General features: G+C 43.5%; 1 protein-coding gene across 4 annotated transcripts in view; it reads right to left on the minus strand.

The window, feature by feature from the left end:
* The window catches only part of FBN1 (fibrillin 1), a 216,037-nt gene that overhangs the window by 72,142 nt on the left and 125,377 nt on the right, over positions 1 to 18,518 (minus strand). For all 4 annotated transcript variants that reach the window (XM_083712342.1, XM_083712344.1, XM_083712343.1 and 1 more), the window contains exons 20-28: positions 17,658 to 17,783; positions 16,294 to 16,413; positions 15,012 to 15,149; positions 12,441 to 12,491; positions 9,255 to 9,380; positions 6,978 to 7,205; positions 5,258 to 5,383; positions 4,245 to 4,373; positions 2,384 to 2,509 (exon numbers count right to left, since the gene is read on the minus strand). In XM_083712342.1, the coding sequence (XP_083568468.1) occupies positions 2,384 to 2,509; positions 4,245 to 4,373; positions 5,258 to 5,383; positions 6,978 to 7,205; positions 9,255 to 9,380; positions 12,441 to 12,491; positions 15,012 to 15,149; positions 16,294 to 16,413; positions 17,658 to 17,783 (1,170 nt within the window). The remainder of the gene's footprint in view (positions 1 to 2,383; positions 2,510 to 4,244; positions 4,374 to 5,257; positions 5,384 to 6,977; positions 7,206 to 9,254; positions 9,381 to 12,440; positions 12,492 to 15,011; positions 15,150 to 16,293; positions 16,414 to 17,657; positions 17,784 to 18,518) is intronic.

Below are 18,518 nucleotides of genomic sequence, written 5' to 3' on the forward strand. Positions count from 1 at the left end.
GATGTAGGCTGAGAGGCGGTGACTGGCCCAAGGTCACCCAGCAAGCGTCATGGACGAGTGTGGATTTGAACCCTGGTCTCCCAGGTTCTCATCCAACACTCAAAACCACTACACCACACTGGCTCTCTATGTTGACGGTAGCACTGAGGACAGATATGAAGACCTGGTAACAATAGTGAAAATATAAAGTTGAAGGAGAAAGGGCTGTGCACTGTGCCCTAGGTTATGAAATCTGCCCAAGCGCCAGCAGCTGAGTTTTGGCTGCACAAGGCTAGATTCCTGCCAAGAATAGAAGCTGCTGCCAGGGATTTTAAGCCAAACTCCAGCCTGAGATCTACTCTCAGAAAGGTGAAAAGGAAAGAAGAACAGAAGAACTGCATTTCACCTGAATTTCAGCTTAGTGCATTTCCGGTTAAGTGGAAGGATCCACCGCACATGGGCGGAAGTTAAACATGCACTATGGAAATTAATATAGATGAGTTTTAAACAACTCTGAAACTGGGGGAACCACAGAATCTGTAATCAAGTGGGGAGGGATCCTCTAGCTCAACTGAAACCAGGTTTTACTTCCTCATTAACTAGTTCCACTAGTGGTTAACATAAGCTTTGCCATCTGAAACATCACAACAAAACCTTAATTTTGTAACGGGGGCGGGGGAGAATCCAACTAAACTTTCATTTAGACAGGGGCTTAAAGCAAGAGATGAAAGATTTCAGTTTTAACAGCACTAAGCCCCAGAGTTGCGTGGGTGGGTTGCCCGAGTTTCTATGCTCAAAGAAAGCTAGTTTGTCAGGGAATGGGTTCGGACCCAGACTTTGCCCAAACACTTAGGATTCTTTAATATGAGAGCAGTGTTTTGTTTTGTTTTGTTTTGTTTTTTAAATAACAGGGGAAGGATTCAAACATACTGGAGCCTTATACCAAGTCAGAACTTTGGTCCATCTAGCTCAGAACTGTCTAAACTGACTGGCAGCAACTGTCCATGGTTTCAGGCAAGGGACATTCTCAACCTCACCTGGAGGTGATGGGCAGTGAACATTGAACCTTTGAGCAGTGGTCCCTTTTATTATTATTATTATTAGTAGTAGTAGTAGTAGTAGTAACAGTAGTATTTTGATCCTATATTTGCAGTCTGAGCTGCAAGAGGAAAAAGCTGCAGCACATTTAATTCTGCTGAGCGTGTAGTTTAGCTCTTCCCTGCAACAGGTTTCAGAAACAAAGCACCTATGGGCAAGGATCTTGCTCCCAATGAGATGATCATTCAAACCAGGAAAACATAACTAACAGATACAGGAGTGACTCTGGATCAGGGAACAGTCCACACAGCCCTAGGTCTTTGGGTCACTCATGGTGATGAGTTGTAATGCTCAAACTGTTCTGTAGATGGCTTGTGACAGAAAGTATTTGATTGATCTGCTAACTCTAGGGGTTGTAGGCAATGCTGACCCTACTAGACTCATTGGAATTAATGGGCATTACTAAGGTCCATTAATTTCAATGGGTCTGCTCTGAGAAGGACTAGCATTGGATACAACCCTAAGTCTGGCGTGTACCATGCTGAGCTTTAGAAAGAAGCAGACAGGCAAGCAGTTTCAGGCTGTAGTTTGTGTCACCCTTGCCAAGGCACTCTGACTACAATCCTGTTCCACCAGTAACGTAACTACAGTGAGATGGTAGGGATATCTGTCCTGGGCATACCCCCAAAAGAGGTGCAAAAATGGCTTTCGAAAGACAACTGTTACAATTATGTATTGTCATCTTATGCAGTAGGCCATGCCAAGCAGCACTGTATGTTTTCTCATTGGCCCTGAGTCTGCAGCCTAACACGGTAAATCATATTCAATCGATAAGAACTGGACACTGATGCTGAACTGCATCAGTATTTTGCACAGGAATTTCTGCCATATGGGGGATAATAAAACTGATTTACTTTACAATTGCTGAATGGATTACGATCAAGTAATACAAGCGGAAACATTTGAACACTTGAAACCACCATACAAATGTTAAATATTATTATTAATAACTACCACTACTACAAAAATAATATTTTAAATAAACACAAGTGGGCTGCTTGAACTTCAATGCCCATAGAGAATCTGTATCCCCCTTTTCTTAAATCTAGCCCCATTCTTAACTCATCCCTGTACCATTTCCAGGAATGGGATGGAGAAAGGGGCCTAAATTTGAGGAGCCTTTCCTCTGTTTGTGTAATAATGGGTCTGTTGAGAGGCACAATGATATCAGATCAGACACTGTGCAGATCTAATGCCAGCTGGATAATGCCACTCTCACAGAGCAGGAATAAAGGTGTGAAAATGTAAAAAAACAAAATCTGAGAACTGCAGTGAATTTTCCTACGTGCTATTCCTCCAACCTTACCTATGCAGGCAGAGATGTTCTGAGCCAACTGATGACCTGGAGGACAATCACATTTGAAGCTTCCTTCGGTGTTTATGCAAACACCGCCTCTGCACAACAGAGGATTCCTCTCACATTCGTCGATGTCTGAGAAAGCAGAACAAAAATGGGGGAAAGAATGCATGTTAGAGCCGAAAGTTTTCAGCATACCAGAGAGACTGAAGTAGTGGCGCTAAGCCAGGAGTTTGCTTGGCCTTTGGAACTCCTCCTGAAAACCCATGCATCACCTCCCCAAATGTCCCTTCCTCTTCTGCCAGTAACTGTTCTAACCATCTTCCAGCTGCTGTTTCCTTCTCTCTCCATGCCACATGAGACACTGTCTCTTCCCAAATACCTCAGCCCAACTCCCACAGAGATCACTCATGACTGGGATTCCTCCCCTGCCTAGTGGGTGGTTTCTTCATTTCCCTCTTGTCTGCTTCTCTGCTTTCTGCTGAACATTTCTCTCTTCGCTCAAAGGAGATGTCTTGCCCAGCCCAATCTGTTGACTTGGCCAACATGCTGCAGTCAGCTCTGATCTGAACCACAGCAGTAGAGAAAGACCAGATAGTTGAGTTTCTGGTAGGAATCTGGGCAAGTATCTAGGATTTTGAGTGTGTGAAAGGAATCTGAACAGAAATCTAATATATCTCCATCAATCTTGTCTATCTATATACAAAGGCAAGGAAAAGGGAAATGATCACACATTATACACCGTCTGTATAGAAAATATTTCTGTGTATAAAATCCACAATGAGCAGATGTCCCAACGGGTAGTGAAAACACACAAAAAGCCTGAGGAGTTGTGTGTCTGTGGGTGTGACAGAGTGGGATGATTCAAATTATTTTCAGAAATGTATGCACTTGTTTTAAGAGTAATAATCACAGCAGGACCTATCTTTCCTTTGACTTTGGCTGGCATTCTGGATGGCTTTTATGTGGGAGAGCCAGGTTAAATCTTCAACCGTGAGTCAGCCATTGGGTGACAACTCTCAGAGTAATCTACCTCCCAGGTTTTCCAAAAAAAATATGAATATGAAAATCAATGGATGTGCATGCTGTCACTCAGTGTAGGAAACACTTCAGAAATGTAAAGAGAGCAATATTATTTTGATGAGAGAGAACAAAGACATTGTGTCTTATTTAAAGCCTGGAGTGATAGTGAACTCTGTTGCCAGACATACATTTTACACCTATAATACCTTCAGAAACTATCATAGCTCAAGGTGATATTATGTAGTATTATAAAATCTGTTACTAATCAGAGCTAATCACAATGTGGGGGGAAGGGAGAGATAATGCTGAAATATTGAGGATGAGCTAAAAGAAACCCTAGACTTTGTGAGTTGGCATTATTAAAAGCCATCAGTTACATATTGGGAGTGAAACCAAAGCTCCCACTTATGGACCAGTCTTTGATCCAAGCAAAATAACAATGCTTGCTTTTCATTATTTTAAAATGAAAAGTCCCGAGCACAAAACCCTACGAATCCATATTGTGCTGGGATAACAATCTTTGGAGTGGATTCAGAATAAGAACTAGCGTCTTTTTAACCACACTCTATTCCCCAACCCAACTTTTGAACTTTGGTGGTTCAAGAAAAACTCCTAAGATCCAATTGAGCTGGCTATTTTGCAAATCCAAACCAGCCTGAATTCCCTCATTAAATTTAGGAAACAAAGACTTTGGATGCCTAAAGTGACACTTCTTCCCCACACCCTGCTTTTTCACAACTGTTCCAAAAAAAATGGAGTCCAGATGCAAACCAGCAGTTACTGGAACAACAATGACCTCATAAGGTTTGGTGAGCGCCCCAATGCAAATATGCCTTGAGTAACATACCCATGCAGTTTTTCATCATCATAAATCCACTTTCATAGCCTTCAAAGCATTCACAGTGGAAATCTCCAGGGGTGTTGACACAGAGTCCTTGGCCACACAGATCAGGGGAGATGCGGCATTCATCAATATCTGCCATTTAAAACAAAACCAAGTTATTTCAAAAGCAAACATACAGTGGTGCCCCGCAAGACGAATGCCTCGCTAAACGAAAAACCCGCAAGATGAAAGGGTTTTCCGATTTTTTAGCGGCTTCGCAAGACGAATTTCCCTATGGGCTTGCATCGCAAGACGAAAGCCCATAGGGAAATCTCCGGGGACAGTGGGGAAGCGCAGCACGCCTTCTCCTCTGTTCCCGGACCTGTCCTAAGGCTTGCGGTGGGAGGTCCCGGGGCTTGCGGTGGGAGGAGGGTTTTTCCTCCCCACCGCCAACATTCAGAACAGCATTCTGAATGTTGGCGGTGGGGAGGAAAGCCCTCCTCCCACCGCAAGCCTTCAGGACAGGTCCGGGAACAGAGGGGAAGGTGCGCAGCCTGCTGCCCCGCGCGAGGGGCGCTCTTAAGCAGAGAAGTCTCCGCTGTCCCGGGAAGGGGGGGGGGAAGCAAAGACTTTCGCCCCCCCCGTCGGCCTTCAGAAGAGGTCAGGGGACAGACTGTCCCCAAACCTGGTCTGAAGGCGGTTTCCATAGGAACGCATTGATTGATTTTCAATGCATTCCTATGGGAAACCGTGCTTCGCAAGACGAAAAACTCGCAAGATGAAAAGACTTGCGGAACGAATTAATTTCGTCTTGCGAGGCACCACTGTATGCTGTATTGCAGTTTTAGAAATGAATCTTAATGGTCAACAAATATTTTATTTTGATTGTATTTAACAAAATGTGCATATTGCTTGCTTGTAATAAAACCTCTAAAATGCACTGAAATCAATAAAACACATATTTTGGATGTGCACGTTGCAATATTACATTTACATTTTCAGCCACTACTGGACACAATGAAAGCTAAAGGATTTACCTGTACAGTTCCTCTCTTCAGAATCAAGTGCAAACCCACTGTCACATTTACAACGGAAACTGCCAATGGTGTTTCTGCATTTTCCATAGGTGCAAAGGCTTGGAATCATTTTGCATTCATTGATATCTAAGACAGAGACATAACCATTGTTAAAAGCAGTAGTTAAATCTAGTTAATTCTCATTTCATGAGAACCGCATCAGTGAAGCCCAGGTATAAATGACCAGTTCAAAGTCTTTTAACAGTTGCAGTTCACTGAATGCAACGCCCACATCTGAGTGTTCAAATTACAGCAGTAGTTCACACTCCTGTAACACTTCTGTGCATATGAAGCTGAACTCCCATTCATTTGATGCTACTCTTACAAAGCATATTACATTTTCTTTATTTCTTCCGTGTCTGTGGTAGAAATGGGTTTAATGCTCTGTACCTCTGATCACTAGCAGTGATGCCTGACTAGATTCTCAGCAATTAGCACACCTCTTACTGAGTTTTATTTTAATCTATGAACATGAGGGCAAGACTCATAGACTGCTACCCAAAACACAATTTACTAGGTAGCAGATCTCATTGAATACAATGGGATTTCTGACTAAACATTCACTGGATTGTACTAGCGGCGACCTTCCCCCCTCTTTTTGCCTCATGTCTAACATCCCTTCAGGTCATATCCACCACCTCTTCTAGGAATTCTTCTTGAATGATTTGCTAATTCAATTAATTCAGTGAGGAAAGTTAATATCCACGGTGGTCACAATTACTGGTTCTTTAAAGCATTTATTAGCAGCTAAAGAATTCTAATAACATTCCGTCTTTATAAAAGAGTGCATTAACACTCATTCCAAATCAACACTCCTCTTTCAGGCCACAGGGAAGCCATTATTCACAGACCCCTCATCCTTCACCCTGATTATTCCCAATTCTCTTCCAGCGCCCTGACATGTTGAGCTCTACAAATACAGGTCCAGGAGGACCACAAGCAAACCCACTGCAACAAGCAAGAATACACATGCTTCCCTTAAAGGTAAAGGGACCCCTGACCATTAGGTCCAGTCATGACCGACTCTGGGGTTGTGGTGCTCATCTCGCTTTATTGGCCGAGGGAGCCAGCGTACAGCTTCCGGGTCATGTGGTCAGCATGACTAAGCCGCTTCTGGCAAACCAGAGCAGGGCACGGAAACGCTATTTACCTTCCCGCCGGAGCGGTACCTATTTATCTACTTGCACTCTGACGTGCTTTCGAACTGCTAGGTTGGCAGGAGCAGGGACCGAGCAACGGGAGCTCACCCTGTCGCGGGGATTCGAACCGCCCACCTTCTGATCGGCAAGTCCTAGGCTCTGTGGTTTAACCCACAGTGCCACCCGCACCCTTTGTGCTTCCCTTACTTCTGTGTAAATTATGGGGTTGTAAAGGAAAGTCAGTATCTGTGCTTGGTGTTTCTTCCCATGCCCAGCTACTCTATACACTAGGAAGGAAGGCAGAAGCGGCAATACACAAAGGTACAAAAGCCACTGTGCCATGGTCATGTTGCTCAAGGAACACTACCCCCGGTAGTGTTACATCTGTGTTGCAACTCTCGGGCGATAAGCACGTGGTCTGGAACTTCACTAAACCCCGATTCCTGCCCATGTTGTGTGAGTTTACTCTGAGAAAGGAAAGGAGTAACTAAATAAATCAGTTCCTCGGAACATTTTCCAGTACCGTCAATGGCTTTGCATACCTTTGAAAAATGGCTTTCCGTTTATAATCTCTCCTCTGGTAGAAAACCCAGGTCCTCTTGGGCAAAGGGCTTCATATTCAGGCGTTCCCTTCTCAGGGCATTCATCACATTCGGGGCCCCAGGCTGCACCAACTGAACAGCAGCAGGCATCCTGACGATGCCGCCCTCCTATTGGTTTTGTGCAGTCTTCGTCATCGTGATCCAAGTAGCACGACTCCAAGCGGATATCTGTTGAGGGTGGTTTTTTAAAAAAGCCATCAATAGATGGAAAATAAGCAGTTGCAGCATCAGCGCAGCAGAGCCCAACCACTAAGGAAATGTTACAATATGGAAACCCAGTCTAATACTCTGTGTCATATGGAGAGAGAAACAGGGAGTCCATATAAGGCAGACTGCCCTGAAGGGATGTCTCCATTTTCCTTCCACCATGGGATCCCTCTTCATAGAGGCTGAACCACACAGTGATACAAGTATGTCACCCTTTCAGCATGACAGTCTTCCCTTTCTAGTATTTTCCTTTTCTCATGAGAGGAAATAGCTGCCATCAACCGTACTGAAAAAGCAAATGGGTGCACACAACAGCAGCCATGGCTGTACCCAGTGTTCTGTGTCTACAAGTGGTTGGGTTCCCGTGCAAGTGCAAGGGTGCGTATTAATGTTGCACAGCAGACGAATCCAATGCAAGAGTTGCCCCATTGTGCAATGGATTGTGTCATCTATTATACAACAGAGTAACCAGCAGAACAACTTCACCACTAAGTGACTTAAACACTGGCTACAACCCACAAAGCCTGCCTTCTACCCCAATGGAACCCAGTTTCCTAAGGCTGAGTGGGGTTTCCCTTTCATCTTTCCCTTCCGAAACCCTCGCCTGGTGGGCAATGGGACCCTGGGGAGGCAAGTATCACATTCCAAGAACTCTCAAGACGCGCTGCTAGGCGTGTTCAAAATGAAATGCACTCATCTTATGGCTTCATAGCACCCAGCAGTCAAGAGGTCCCCTAGAAGGCCAGCATGTCATTCAAGATCAGGGCCCTGCAGTATTTGACATCTTTCCGTAGGGCCTGCAAGACAGAGCTGTTCCGCCTGGCCTCTGGGCTGGACTCAGTCTAACCCCCCCCCCCCTCACTCACTCACTTACTTACTTACTTGTTTTTTTGTATAATAATAATAATAATAATAATAATAATAATAATAATAATAATAAATTTTATTTATATCCCACCCTCCCCAGCCGAAGCCGGGTTCAGGGCGGCTAACAACAATAAAACAGTACAACTGTACAACACAACACTCTAAAATCATTCATTATAAAATTAATTCAAATCAAACCAATGGCAACCATTGGGCTAGAGCTCCGCGAAGATTGCCAAAGGAGGGGGTCAGGCTGTGCCTTGGCCAAAGGCCTGGTGGAACAGCTCTGTCTTGCAGGCCCTGCGGAAAGATGTCAAGTCCCACAGGGCCCTAGTCTCTTGTGACAGAGTGTTCCACCAGATCGGAGTTTGTTTGTTTGTTTTTTGATGGAACCCCTTATATGGGATTTGTATATAAATTTTCCCTCGGCTCTTTTTGCTGACCCATGTAGGACCAGCATGGATAGTTGGCCCCGGTGAATATTTGACGTTTTCTCCCCTCATGGCTTTGATCTATAGGCTACTGCTAAAACGAGGCTGCATTTTAAGCTGCATTTTAAACTGTATTCTAACTCAGTGTTTCCCAACCTTGGGCCTCCAGCTGTTTTTGAACTACAATTCCCATCATCCCTGACCACTGGTCTTGCTAGCTAGGGATGATGGGAGTTGTAGTCCAAAAACAGCTGGAGGCCCAAGGTTGGGAAACACTGTTCTAACTTATATTTTAATCAACCGTTTTTGTTTTTAATGTTTTTACTGTATTTATATTCAGTGTTAGCCGCCCTGAGCCTGGTCTTGGCCGGGGATGGCGGGGTATAATAATAATAATAATAATAATAATAATAATAATAATAATAATAATAATAATAATTGAGGGTGCAAAGCAGGGCAGATAGGGGGGCTGGAGGGCCACATTTGGCCCCAAGTGTGAGGGTCCCCACCCATTGGTCTTTTCCTTATATCTGTGCATACAGATTATTTCCTTATGTCTGTGCATACAAAGTAATTGTCCCAGAGAAGTATTCTCTGGTTTACAGAAGAGAATGAATATGTCCCTGCCCAAGCTGAAATCCTGACTAAGCTTTGGAGCCCAGGGTTTTATTCACAGCCTACTAGATTGGAGCAAAAGTCCTCTCATGCTTACCAATACATCTCCGTCCAGTTGCATCCAGAGTCATACCACTGGGACACTGGCAGACAAAGGATCCCAAAGTATTTACACACTGTCCATTTGTGCACACTCCAAGGAACACTTCACACTCATTGATATCTATTGAAACAAAAAGCCAGAAACACATGCTTTAAAAATGTCTACAAGGCAGAGGAGTACAATACTTCCATCATACTAACAGTCTCTTCAAGCATGAGAATAACATATTAATTTTGGTTTCGAAGCAGTACATTTTGGTTAGAAGTGGCTTGATCCAGCTATATCCAAAGCCAAAGGGAAACCGCAAGCCTTACTCTATGGGCTGCACCGTCTCTAAGCAGACTGATTCACAGAGGCAGGAGGAGAATCAGAAAACTTGGGACAGCGGGCACCCCAAGAACCTATGGAATATTTGCATGTGGAAACGATTTGCCTTTCAAGAACTCTGAAATTAACCACGTTTTCCCATAGATAGAATTAACTTCATTTCCCTGCATCTAAGGGATTGCTTTGTCTTAAAAAACAAACGTCAACCACAGTAGTCAGAAGGTTGCGGGTGGCCACAGGAAGGATAACAATTAAAAAAGAAAAAAAATTAAGTAAGGAAGAGCTTCATTATTGGGCACAGTGACTCTGGAGGAAGAAAGCATAGGAAGTTGCCTTATACTGAGTCAGACCATTGGGTCCATCTTGCTCAACGTTTCCAGGGCTTCAGCCAGAAGACCCTTCTAGCCCTATCTGGCAGTATCAGAGATTGAAACTGGAACCTTTAGCATGCAAAGCAAATTGCCTACCACTGAACTATGGCCACTTTCCATTCCGTAGTCAAAGGTACCAAGGTTGATAGATAATGACATGGTCAGGTGCTGCGTAACCAAGCCATTGGGATGGTGGTGAAATAGTTTTGTTTTGTTTTTAATAAAAGCTTTGGTAATAGTAGAGTTGTTGACTTTTCAACCCACCACTATAATTTTAATGACAGCTTGATGTGCAGTTATTAGCAAGGGACAATACAAACAAGCAGGTTGAAAGCACTACCTGTTGCTCCAGGGCATCAAGCTGCTGTTAAAAGAACAACAGCAGGACAAGTCAAGTTTGGGTTTTTTGCACAGCCATAGGAACCGGCAGCCTCGAGGAAAGATCTTCTTGAATTGTCTCCTCTGAAAAAATGCTTAAACCGATTGAAATACTATGGGGTTCCATCCACATGTCAGAAAATAGTGGAAAGTGAATCAGATATATTTGGGTGCTGGAAAATATGCTGGATCGATCAATATGAAATTACTGCAAGTTATATGTGAGAAAATCCTGTGGCCACTATCTTGGAAAAATAACTTTCCATCTCTCAGCACTCAAACATGTTCTTGTGATTTGGAATAGGTGGGGCAACATCTCTCTTGAGATCATATAAGCTATGTACAGTGGATCTGTGGTAGAAATGTTTCCAAGATATTTGGTAATTATTTGGAGAGAGAGAGAAAGAGAGAAGGGACAAGTTTGAGGGAGGGAGATAAATTTGTTCCTCCTTGCTTTTCTTTTTTTAAAAAATAAAATAAAAGCTATTAGAAGACACATATGGGAATAATTTGTTTTTCAAATATTTCAGCTGCTCTGTCATGTCAGGTTGCACTAGTCACCATGACCCAATACAGTATGAAACCACTGGAACTTCGAAAAGAGGAATAATGGGCAAGATTCTTGCTGTCATTGAGATACCTTGTGCTCAACCAGTAGCTATGGGTACTCATCACCGTCTCCAACAGTGATGGTGCAAGTAAGGGAAAGGTGCCATAGGTCAGGACAAAGAGCTCCACCAAAGGGGAAGACATCATGGAGAAGACATGTATACAGCATCTCTTTAACTGCCTTAGACATCCACCTCTCATCACAGCTGATGGGAGGGGGTCTCAGCTGATGGGAGGGGGTCTGGGCTTAATCCTGCTGGGCACTGCTTTGAGGGACATGCTAGCAAAGCAGACTGCTACAAAGAGCAGTACTGAAGCCTCCACTCATCAGCTGGTGAGTGGAGAGTTCAATCCTGCGGGGAATGCGCTGGCAAAGCAGAGCCCTAGCCCTAGTCCACAGGGCAACCTTGACAGGTGGGTGGCCCACTTGACAGGTGTGTGGGATAACCCCCCTTTTCAGTCACCTGAGATGAGTGGTGCTACCCACCTGACAAATTCGCCCTGTGGGGTGCAGGGAATTAAAGTTCTGGCTTGCTGGACCATACAAGGTTCCCCACCAGTGCCTTCTTAGCCTTTCTCATGACTGCTTTCCATGCCTCTATCACACCGGTCTTTTTATCAGTTCACTTCTTCAGTGAGCATTTCCGCTTCATCTCCTATTCCTCAACCGCTGGTGTAACTGCCATGGGACCTTGTTCACCTTGATGGCTTCTCCTAGATCCCAGTGCATATCTGTTTTTCATAGATCTCAAGGGTTATTTGCCAGCTCTCCCCCACTTCTCCCTCCAACTCCCAGTGCAGTAATACTTTCATATCACATATGTTAGGCGAAGGGCAGTCTACAGCCTGATTCTATGGGTGCATGCAAACCATTGGTCACACAACACACCCTAGATATTTTTGCAGCCCTAGGTGTTACACCACAGCTTCTCACATCAAACCCTTCTCTGAAGCTATTTGAGAAATGGATGGTTGCTACTCTTGCAGGAAGAGAGGGGCATGGAGGTGTGCATGAACACATCTTTATGGAGATTGCATGGCCATCAGTTTCATTTCCATTTCCATGAATTAACTTGCTAGTATTCATTGATGTCAATGGGGTTTAAGCAGCCTTTGTAAACCTGAAAAATTTCTAAGTAGGGTTGTGTGTTGCAGGTCCTGCACCATGCATGCAAAAGAATATGAGGATCATGCACATGGACATATAAAAGTCCCAACAACCAGCTGATTGCTGGAGCTCCCATAGCTCCATGAGTGGCATTATGCCCAATGATCATCTGCATGGACAAAACCAGGTAATTGCAGTATTAGGCTGCCCACCTGTCAAATTTGGTTCACAGTAGAGCTGGACAAGATAAGGATCCTGCCTACCAGGCCAGATCTAATTCCTCATCCTAGCTAGGCACTGTGATCTTCCGTAGCAATGTGAGAAATGGCACTGAAATTTTTTGCTTCTCCACTAACATGTTTCCAGTTCCAGAGCAATAACACATACCTTCACACTGTGTTCCTCTTACCCTGGAGAATCCCCTCGGACAGTTTGGATCTATAAAAGAGAAGCAAAGAACATTGTAGTCCAAAGCTCAAATTTCTTTCACTGAATATGAAACTGCATCTGAAACACAGATCAGACCTTTTCTGCATGGAAACTTCCAAAATAACAACAATTAAATGAGCAATAACAGTTAAAGGAAGGGGCTGCAGCATGACTAAGGGACACAACAGTGATTCTTAGTGCAATATTAAGCATATATACTCATAAGTAAGTCTCGCTTTGTTCTCTTTTGACAATTAGTGCTCTAATAAAAAGTTAAGACTAAAATAAAAAGTTAAGACTAAAAGTTAAGACTTATTACACAGTATTTATGTGGTATGTTTGCTTAAGGCCCCTTTGTACATTACAAAATTATCATGTATGCAATGTACATGTTAGAGGTAATGTAAGTTGAGCAGGTAATGTGTATAACAACCTGTCACGGTACACATCCACCCATGGAAATCTGTGCATAAATATACATAATCTCCCACTAGTCTTTGGGAATGTGCAAGATCCTTCCAACTCTACAATCCTATGAATATTCTACATTCTGCAGCCATTCTGCATAATGTGCACCATTCACTCTTCCTGGAGAGATCATGTGCACATTTTCTGCAAGGCCTGTTGAATGTGCACAAGGGCTGGTTGTTAGGCACATTTAACCACTCGACTTACATTTCCCTTAACATATTGCTGTAAGTTTTGTTTGCCAGAGTTTGTGGGTGCAAGGTTACCCATAATTTCCAGTTTTAGTAACTGTTAGTATTTATTCTAGGTTTAGGGAGTTGAATTGCAAACACTGAACTCCCAGATCCAGTAGGGGTTCAAGCTGTAAATAACACAGGACAGCTTCCTTATGAGGTAATCTCCTGAAGATGGCCGAGTCATTAATCTAACAAAAAATGAGCCATCAAGACATTCAGTGCCAGACAGCAAGCAGGGAGGGGGGAGCCCTTTCTCCAGCTGTGTGTTAGTGGACAGAGACAAAAAAGGTTTAAAATTTCCGTTTGGATTATGTAGGCTAGAGAGGAATAGTTTCACTGGGCTAGTGGCAACAAGGAGGAAGAAGGAGAACAAAGAGCACCATGTAGGCTCAGGGGAACAGTTGGTAACAAAGAGACAGCGACCACGACTGGTTTCTCTGTTCTTAGACCCAAGTCTGCTGCACCTATGGGAGAAGCAAGTGAGCCTCTTGGAGTATAATGTGTTGAATTTCTCCATCTAGACTCAGGCTGTATATATGTGTAAATAAACCATGTATCATAAAGACACCACAGTCTCCACTTTGCCTCATCATCCAAAAGGAAACACAGGCCCTGGGTAAGGCATGCCTGCAACCTCTGGAATCTCACATCGTTTATGAAGATTGAGGTGGTCTGCAACAATATATACTAAATATTGCAGTGTGTTCTGTAAAGTGTGGCAGTAATGCACATCCCCTTTTAATCACAATTAATATAATCATGCTAGGAATTAATGTAGACCCTTAGAGAGATCTGTCTCAATCAAGATGCAGTTTAAGCAATTGAGTTGAGCCACTAAAATGGAAGAGGCAGAGCTGGAAGGTTCCAAGCTTCCTAGTACTTTCCTGCAAAGCAAACATTTGTAAAACGCTTTGAGGTGTTTTACAATCAAGCAGTGTATAAGTTTTATGAAACAAATAATGCATTTAGCATGCACTATATCAGGCCACGATCACAACAACCTCTGACCCAGACTCTTATGGAATCTTCCAGGGGGGATATTAAAGCACCCGGGGTTTCTTGGAAGATGATCAATAGCAGAAAACAAGCTTTCTTGAAAGACAGCCCAACATTAGCATACTTCTCCAGAAATGTGCAGCTGCAAGAGGGTGTGATTTAGGATGAACACTCAGTTCAAACAGATCAATAGTGCCCTGCATGAAGTATAGTACATGTACCCAAACTCCTCTGGAATGTACCTGGGTTCCATAATAAACAGACATTCCAGGGACTGAGGCAGATGAGCTGATCAGAAAAGGGTACTTCATCAGCAGAAAGTTTCAGGAAGACTCAGCATTTCTGATGAGGCATATGCTGGGGTTCTAGTCGCATACCCTCACCCAGCAATCCTTCCTCCTAAACCAAGATTTCTTGGGTGATTTTGCCAGAGTTCATAATCAAAGTGTTAAGAATACTAACTTGTGCAGTTCATAATGCTCAGGTACATCGCACTCACCCCCAAAAGACTTATCTGAAAATGCTTGTAAAAACTATTCTGAAACCAGCAGACAGGAGCAAAGCCATCATTAGATGCACTGCTGACTTTTAAGTGATGAGGGGAAGATAGTCAGTCTAAGCTCAAAGTCATTACTGCTATAATATTTTCTAGGGCTTTGTCATGTCATGAAAGTGAGGGCTCAGCTTGAACCCTACCTGGCAAATGATCATCCAACTGCCGCCCCCGCCCCCTTTAAAACACCCAGAGGTGATTTTGCCCTTTCTATTGGATGCTTTCTTCTAATGCTCCAAATAATAATTTGCCAAGGACACAGCAAAATGGCCTTACCTCGTTCACATGGAACACAGGGACTACCCCAAGCAGCACCCAGCGAGGAACAACACTGAGATTTCAGAGTGGCCCCGTTGATATTGATCTCACACCTGCCGTTCACTATGGTCTGCCAACACGTGCCTTTAACAGTCTCTGCAAAGGTAAATAAAAATAAAACAAGATGTTGCCATTTAGCAATGTATGCCTATTCAAATATCTTTACCCAGTGTGAGTGAATACTCGTGAAAACTAACTCAGTTATCCTCATAAAAACCAAACCCAGGAAGAAAGGTCGAGCTGGTGCCAAACATTTCCCTCTGCTTTCCTTTGGACCACATCAGCAAGACAGAGATAGGGGTCTTGTCCTCTGGGCAGCCCAGGACCTCCAAGCACACTGCCCAGGCTTGCACCCCGGGGAGTTCACTTCGGTACTGCTAACTCAGCAGTTTGATTTCACCCCTTGAGGCTCACTCCATTGACTCTGAAGACAGATGGGTGCCAACATTGTTGCCAACACCCTCCAGTCTTTTAGTCCGGAGCTTCCTTATTGCTTTTGAGAAGATAAAATTAACTCCTGTCTTCAGAGTCATCTTTCCCATAGGGCTTAGTGGTGCGTTGCACCAGGGTGCCGGTCGCTATGGCTGGCGGGTACGCAGCTTCCCTCCCAAGCCTATGCAGGGATTGCTCTCTCACAGTCGTATGGGGGAGAGTTGTGCCACCTCCATGGCTGGCAGTGCGCAACTTCACCCCTCCGTGGTAATTTGGGGGCACTGGGCGGATATTTGCACCCTGGCGCCACATCTGCTAAAGACGGCCCTGTCTGTCTTTTCCCATCTTCCTCCAGTACTACAGGCAGGAGGCCTCTGAATACCAGCTGCTGGGGATTATGAGCAAGGAGCCTGTTATTTCACTCAGGTCTGCCTGTGGGTTGCTAGAGTAGGGGAACCTTTGGCCTGATGCCACCACACCCAGCTACCTGCCATCTATTCCCAAACCACAGCAACTTTATAAAGTTGCCACCTCTTCTCCTTCCAGCTCAGAATGTCAGGTCAGTCTTTCATTATCTGCTGATTCACTACAATACCTCCTCTGCAATTTTTTAATGCATTGTGAAATGCATATTAATGCATATGCTCAAGTAAACAGTGAAGCAATGATTGAAATACTCTTAAATTTATTTCACTTCTATTTCATGGTTATTCTCAAAAGCTTCCTGAAAACTGAATAAGATATATGTATGTCAATTGTAAGAAAAATATTTTCTAGCCAATAAAGACAGCTCAGAAGAAGAAATTACCAATGCAGATGGTTTTCGTTTGATCCAAAGTACTTTCAGGGGAACATTCACAGGCAAAAGAGCCAGGAATATTTTTGCACACGCCATTAATACAGGGGCTGGATTCACACTCATCAATATCTAGAAGAGAAACAGTGAGAATTAGTGACCAGCAAAGCTTCAGATTGCTCCTTTCTGTCTGGTCATCTAGAAACAAAAGGATTCTCTTGCTGAATCAGAGATTTGTAGATTGCGGCTAGGAATCCACAATCCACCTGTGGCAAACCCACCATCTGTCATAGAATTTGTCTCCTGCACCCACAAGCCGCATTTATTTATTTCACAACATTTGATTCCAAGGAAACCTCTAGGTGGTTTATAAAAATATAAAAGCATTAAAATGATCAATAAAAGACAATTAAAAGCTGATACTCAAAAACATTCAAAAATGATCAAATGTAGCAAAAAGAAATCAAAACACATGCCAGCACTCTATGTGCATGTTTAGACTTGCCAACACAAAAAATGTTTTATGCAGGTGCCAAAAAGATTACATCAAAGGCTTCTGCCTGATGTCAATAGGAAGGGAGTTCCAAAGTGCAGTGCTGATATACCAAAATATTGATTTCTTACAAGTGCAGAACAAGTATTGTGCGGTTCCGGTAGGAGTTACAGTTCTGCAAATTGAAGAGGGTAAGGTAATCCTGCAAGTAGAATGGTCCCATTGCTCCAATTTACTGTATAGGTTTCAACTTGTACTTAGGGTAGCCTGAAAACACAGAAGCACCATGCATGTGCCAAGGTACACGTAGGACCAAGGCACCTGTGTACCATAAAAAAATAACCCTATAAATTCAAACTTTACTTTATGCATACAGTAAAAATGCAAATCTATGCACTCTTCACACACAGTCCACTGCCTACCCCAAAGTTTCAAGGGACCTTGCTTTAGTCGTTCCAGCAAGAATCCTACAAGGCTGGTCACAGCTGTTCTCATTTAAAACTGGGGAGCCAAGGCTGAAGGACAGCAATGTGCTCATTGGTGCCCACTGAGTCCAATAGTCCTCTGGGATATGAAACCAGATCTTCCCATTCCCCGGGATCACTGAACACCTAGCTGCAGCTAAATTCCCACCCGAAATATCCTTTGGGAATGCAGATTATATATCCCCACCCCCAAGTGTAATACACAAAGTCAAAAGTCTCCTGGCATACTTATAAAAATACAACAGTTCCAGTCTGCCTTAAATGGAATTCATCCCTAATGTTGGCAAATAAACCCACATTTTATTTGATCCAAATATAACTCCAGAGATAGGGTGATTAAAAATAATAATAATCCGATGCTCAGAATAGCTATAACATAAAGGGATGTTTTCAGTTACCTTCACATGTTTGTTGATCAGGCTTGTACACATATCCCTTAGGGCATGTGCAAGTGAAGCTTCCAGGGGTGTTTCTGCATTGCCCATTGTCACAAAGCAGCGGGTTCAAGGAGCACTCATCAATGTCTGCAAAAACAATTAAGAGTGTCATCAGAGAGACTAAATAAGATTTTGTTCTCATGGGAAGCTATAAAAGAAAACTTTTTTTTTTTACAAGCAGATATGTTTCACTGATGGGGATGTTTCCCTTTGTTCTGTAAGAGAAATGCTGAAATCACCGGAAAAGGAACAAGTATCAGGACTTTTAGTGGTTTACAGCACTAGTTCCCAAACTTCCCACCTCTGGCAGGAAAATTTATATTTCCCTGTAATGAAAAGCAGCGACAAGAAACTCTGTGCCATTCAAAAGGGAATTACATAATAAGTATATTTTTCTTTTCCAACGTCATCACACTTTCTAACACCATGTGGATGATATGCAATTATTGGGTCAGCTGAACATTGGAATATAGTCTTCCCAAGGCCAAATCAATCTCTGCCCCCTATCAAAGTAGGATGTTTATAGTTCCACCTGAAAAGGTGGGGGATGGCATTCTACTCCACTTCAGGCACCAAGTATAAATTAAATGGAACATATGGTTCTCTTCAGTCTACACCACCCTGTTTGTTGTTGGATTCCAAGTCCCATCAGACCCAGCCAGCACGCCCCACGGTCAAGGATGGCAGGAGTTGCAAGTCAAAAACATCTGGAGGGCCAAAGGTTCCCAAAACCTGCTCTAGATGTTTCTGACTACATCTCCCCTCATTCCTGACTTGGCCATGTGGGTTGGAGCTGATGGGACTTGGAATCTAAAACATCTG

This window comes from Podarcis gaigeae, assembly GCF_964106915.1.
Source record: "Podarcis gaigeae genome assembly, chromosome: 14".
Classification (NCBI taxonomy): domain Eukaryota; kingdom Metazoa; phylum Chordata; class Lepidosauria; order Squamata; family Lacertidae; genus Podarcis; species Podarcis gaigeae.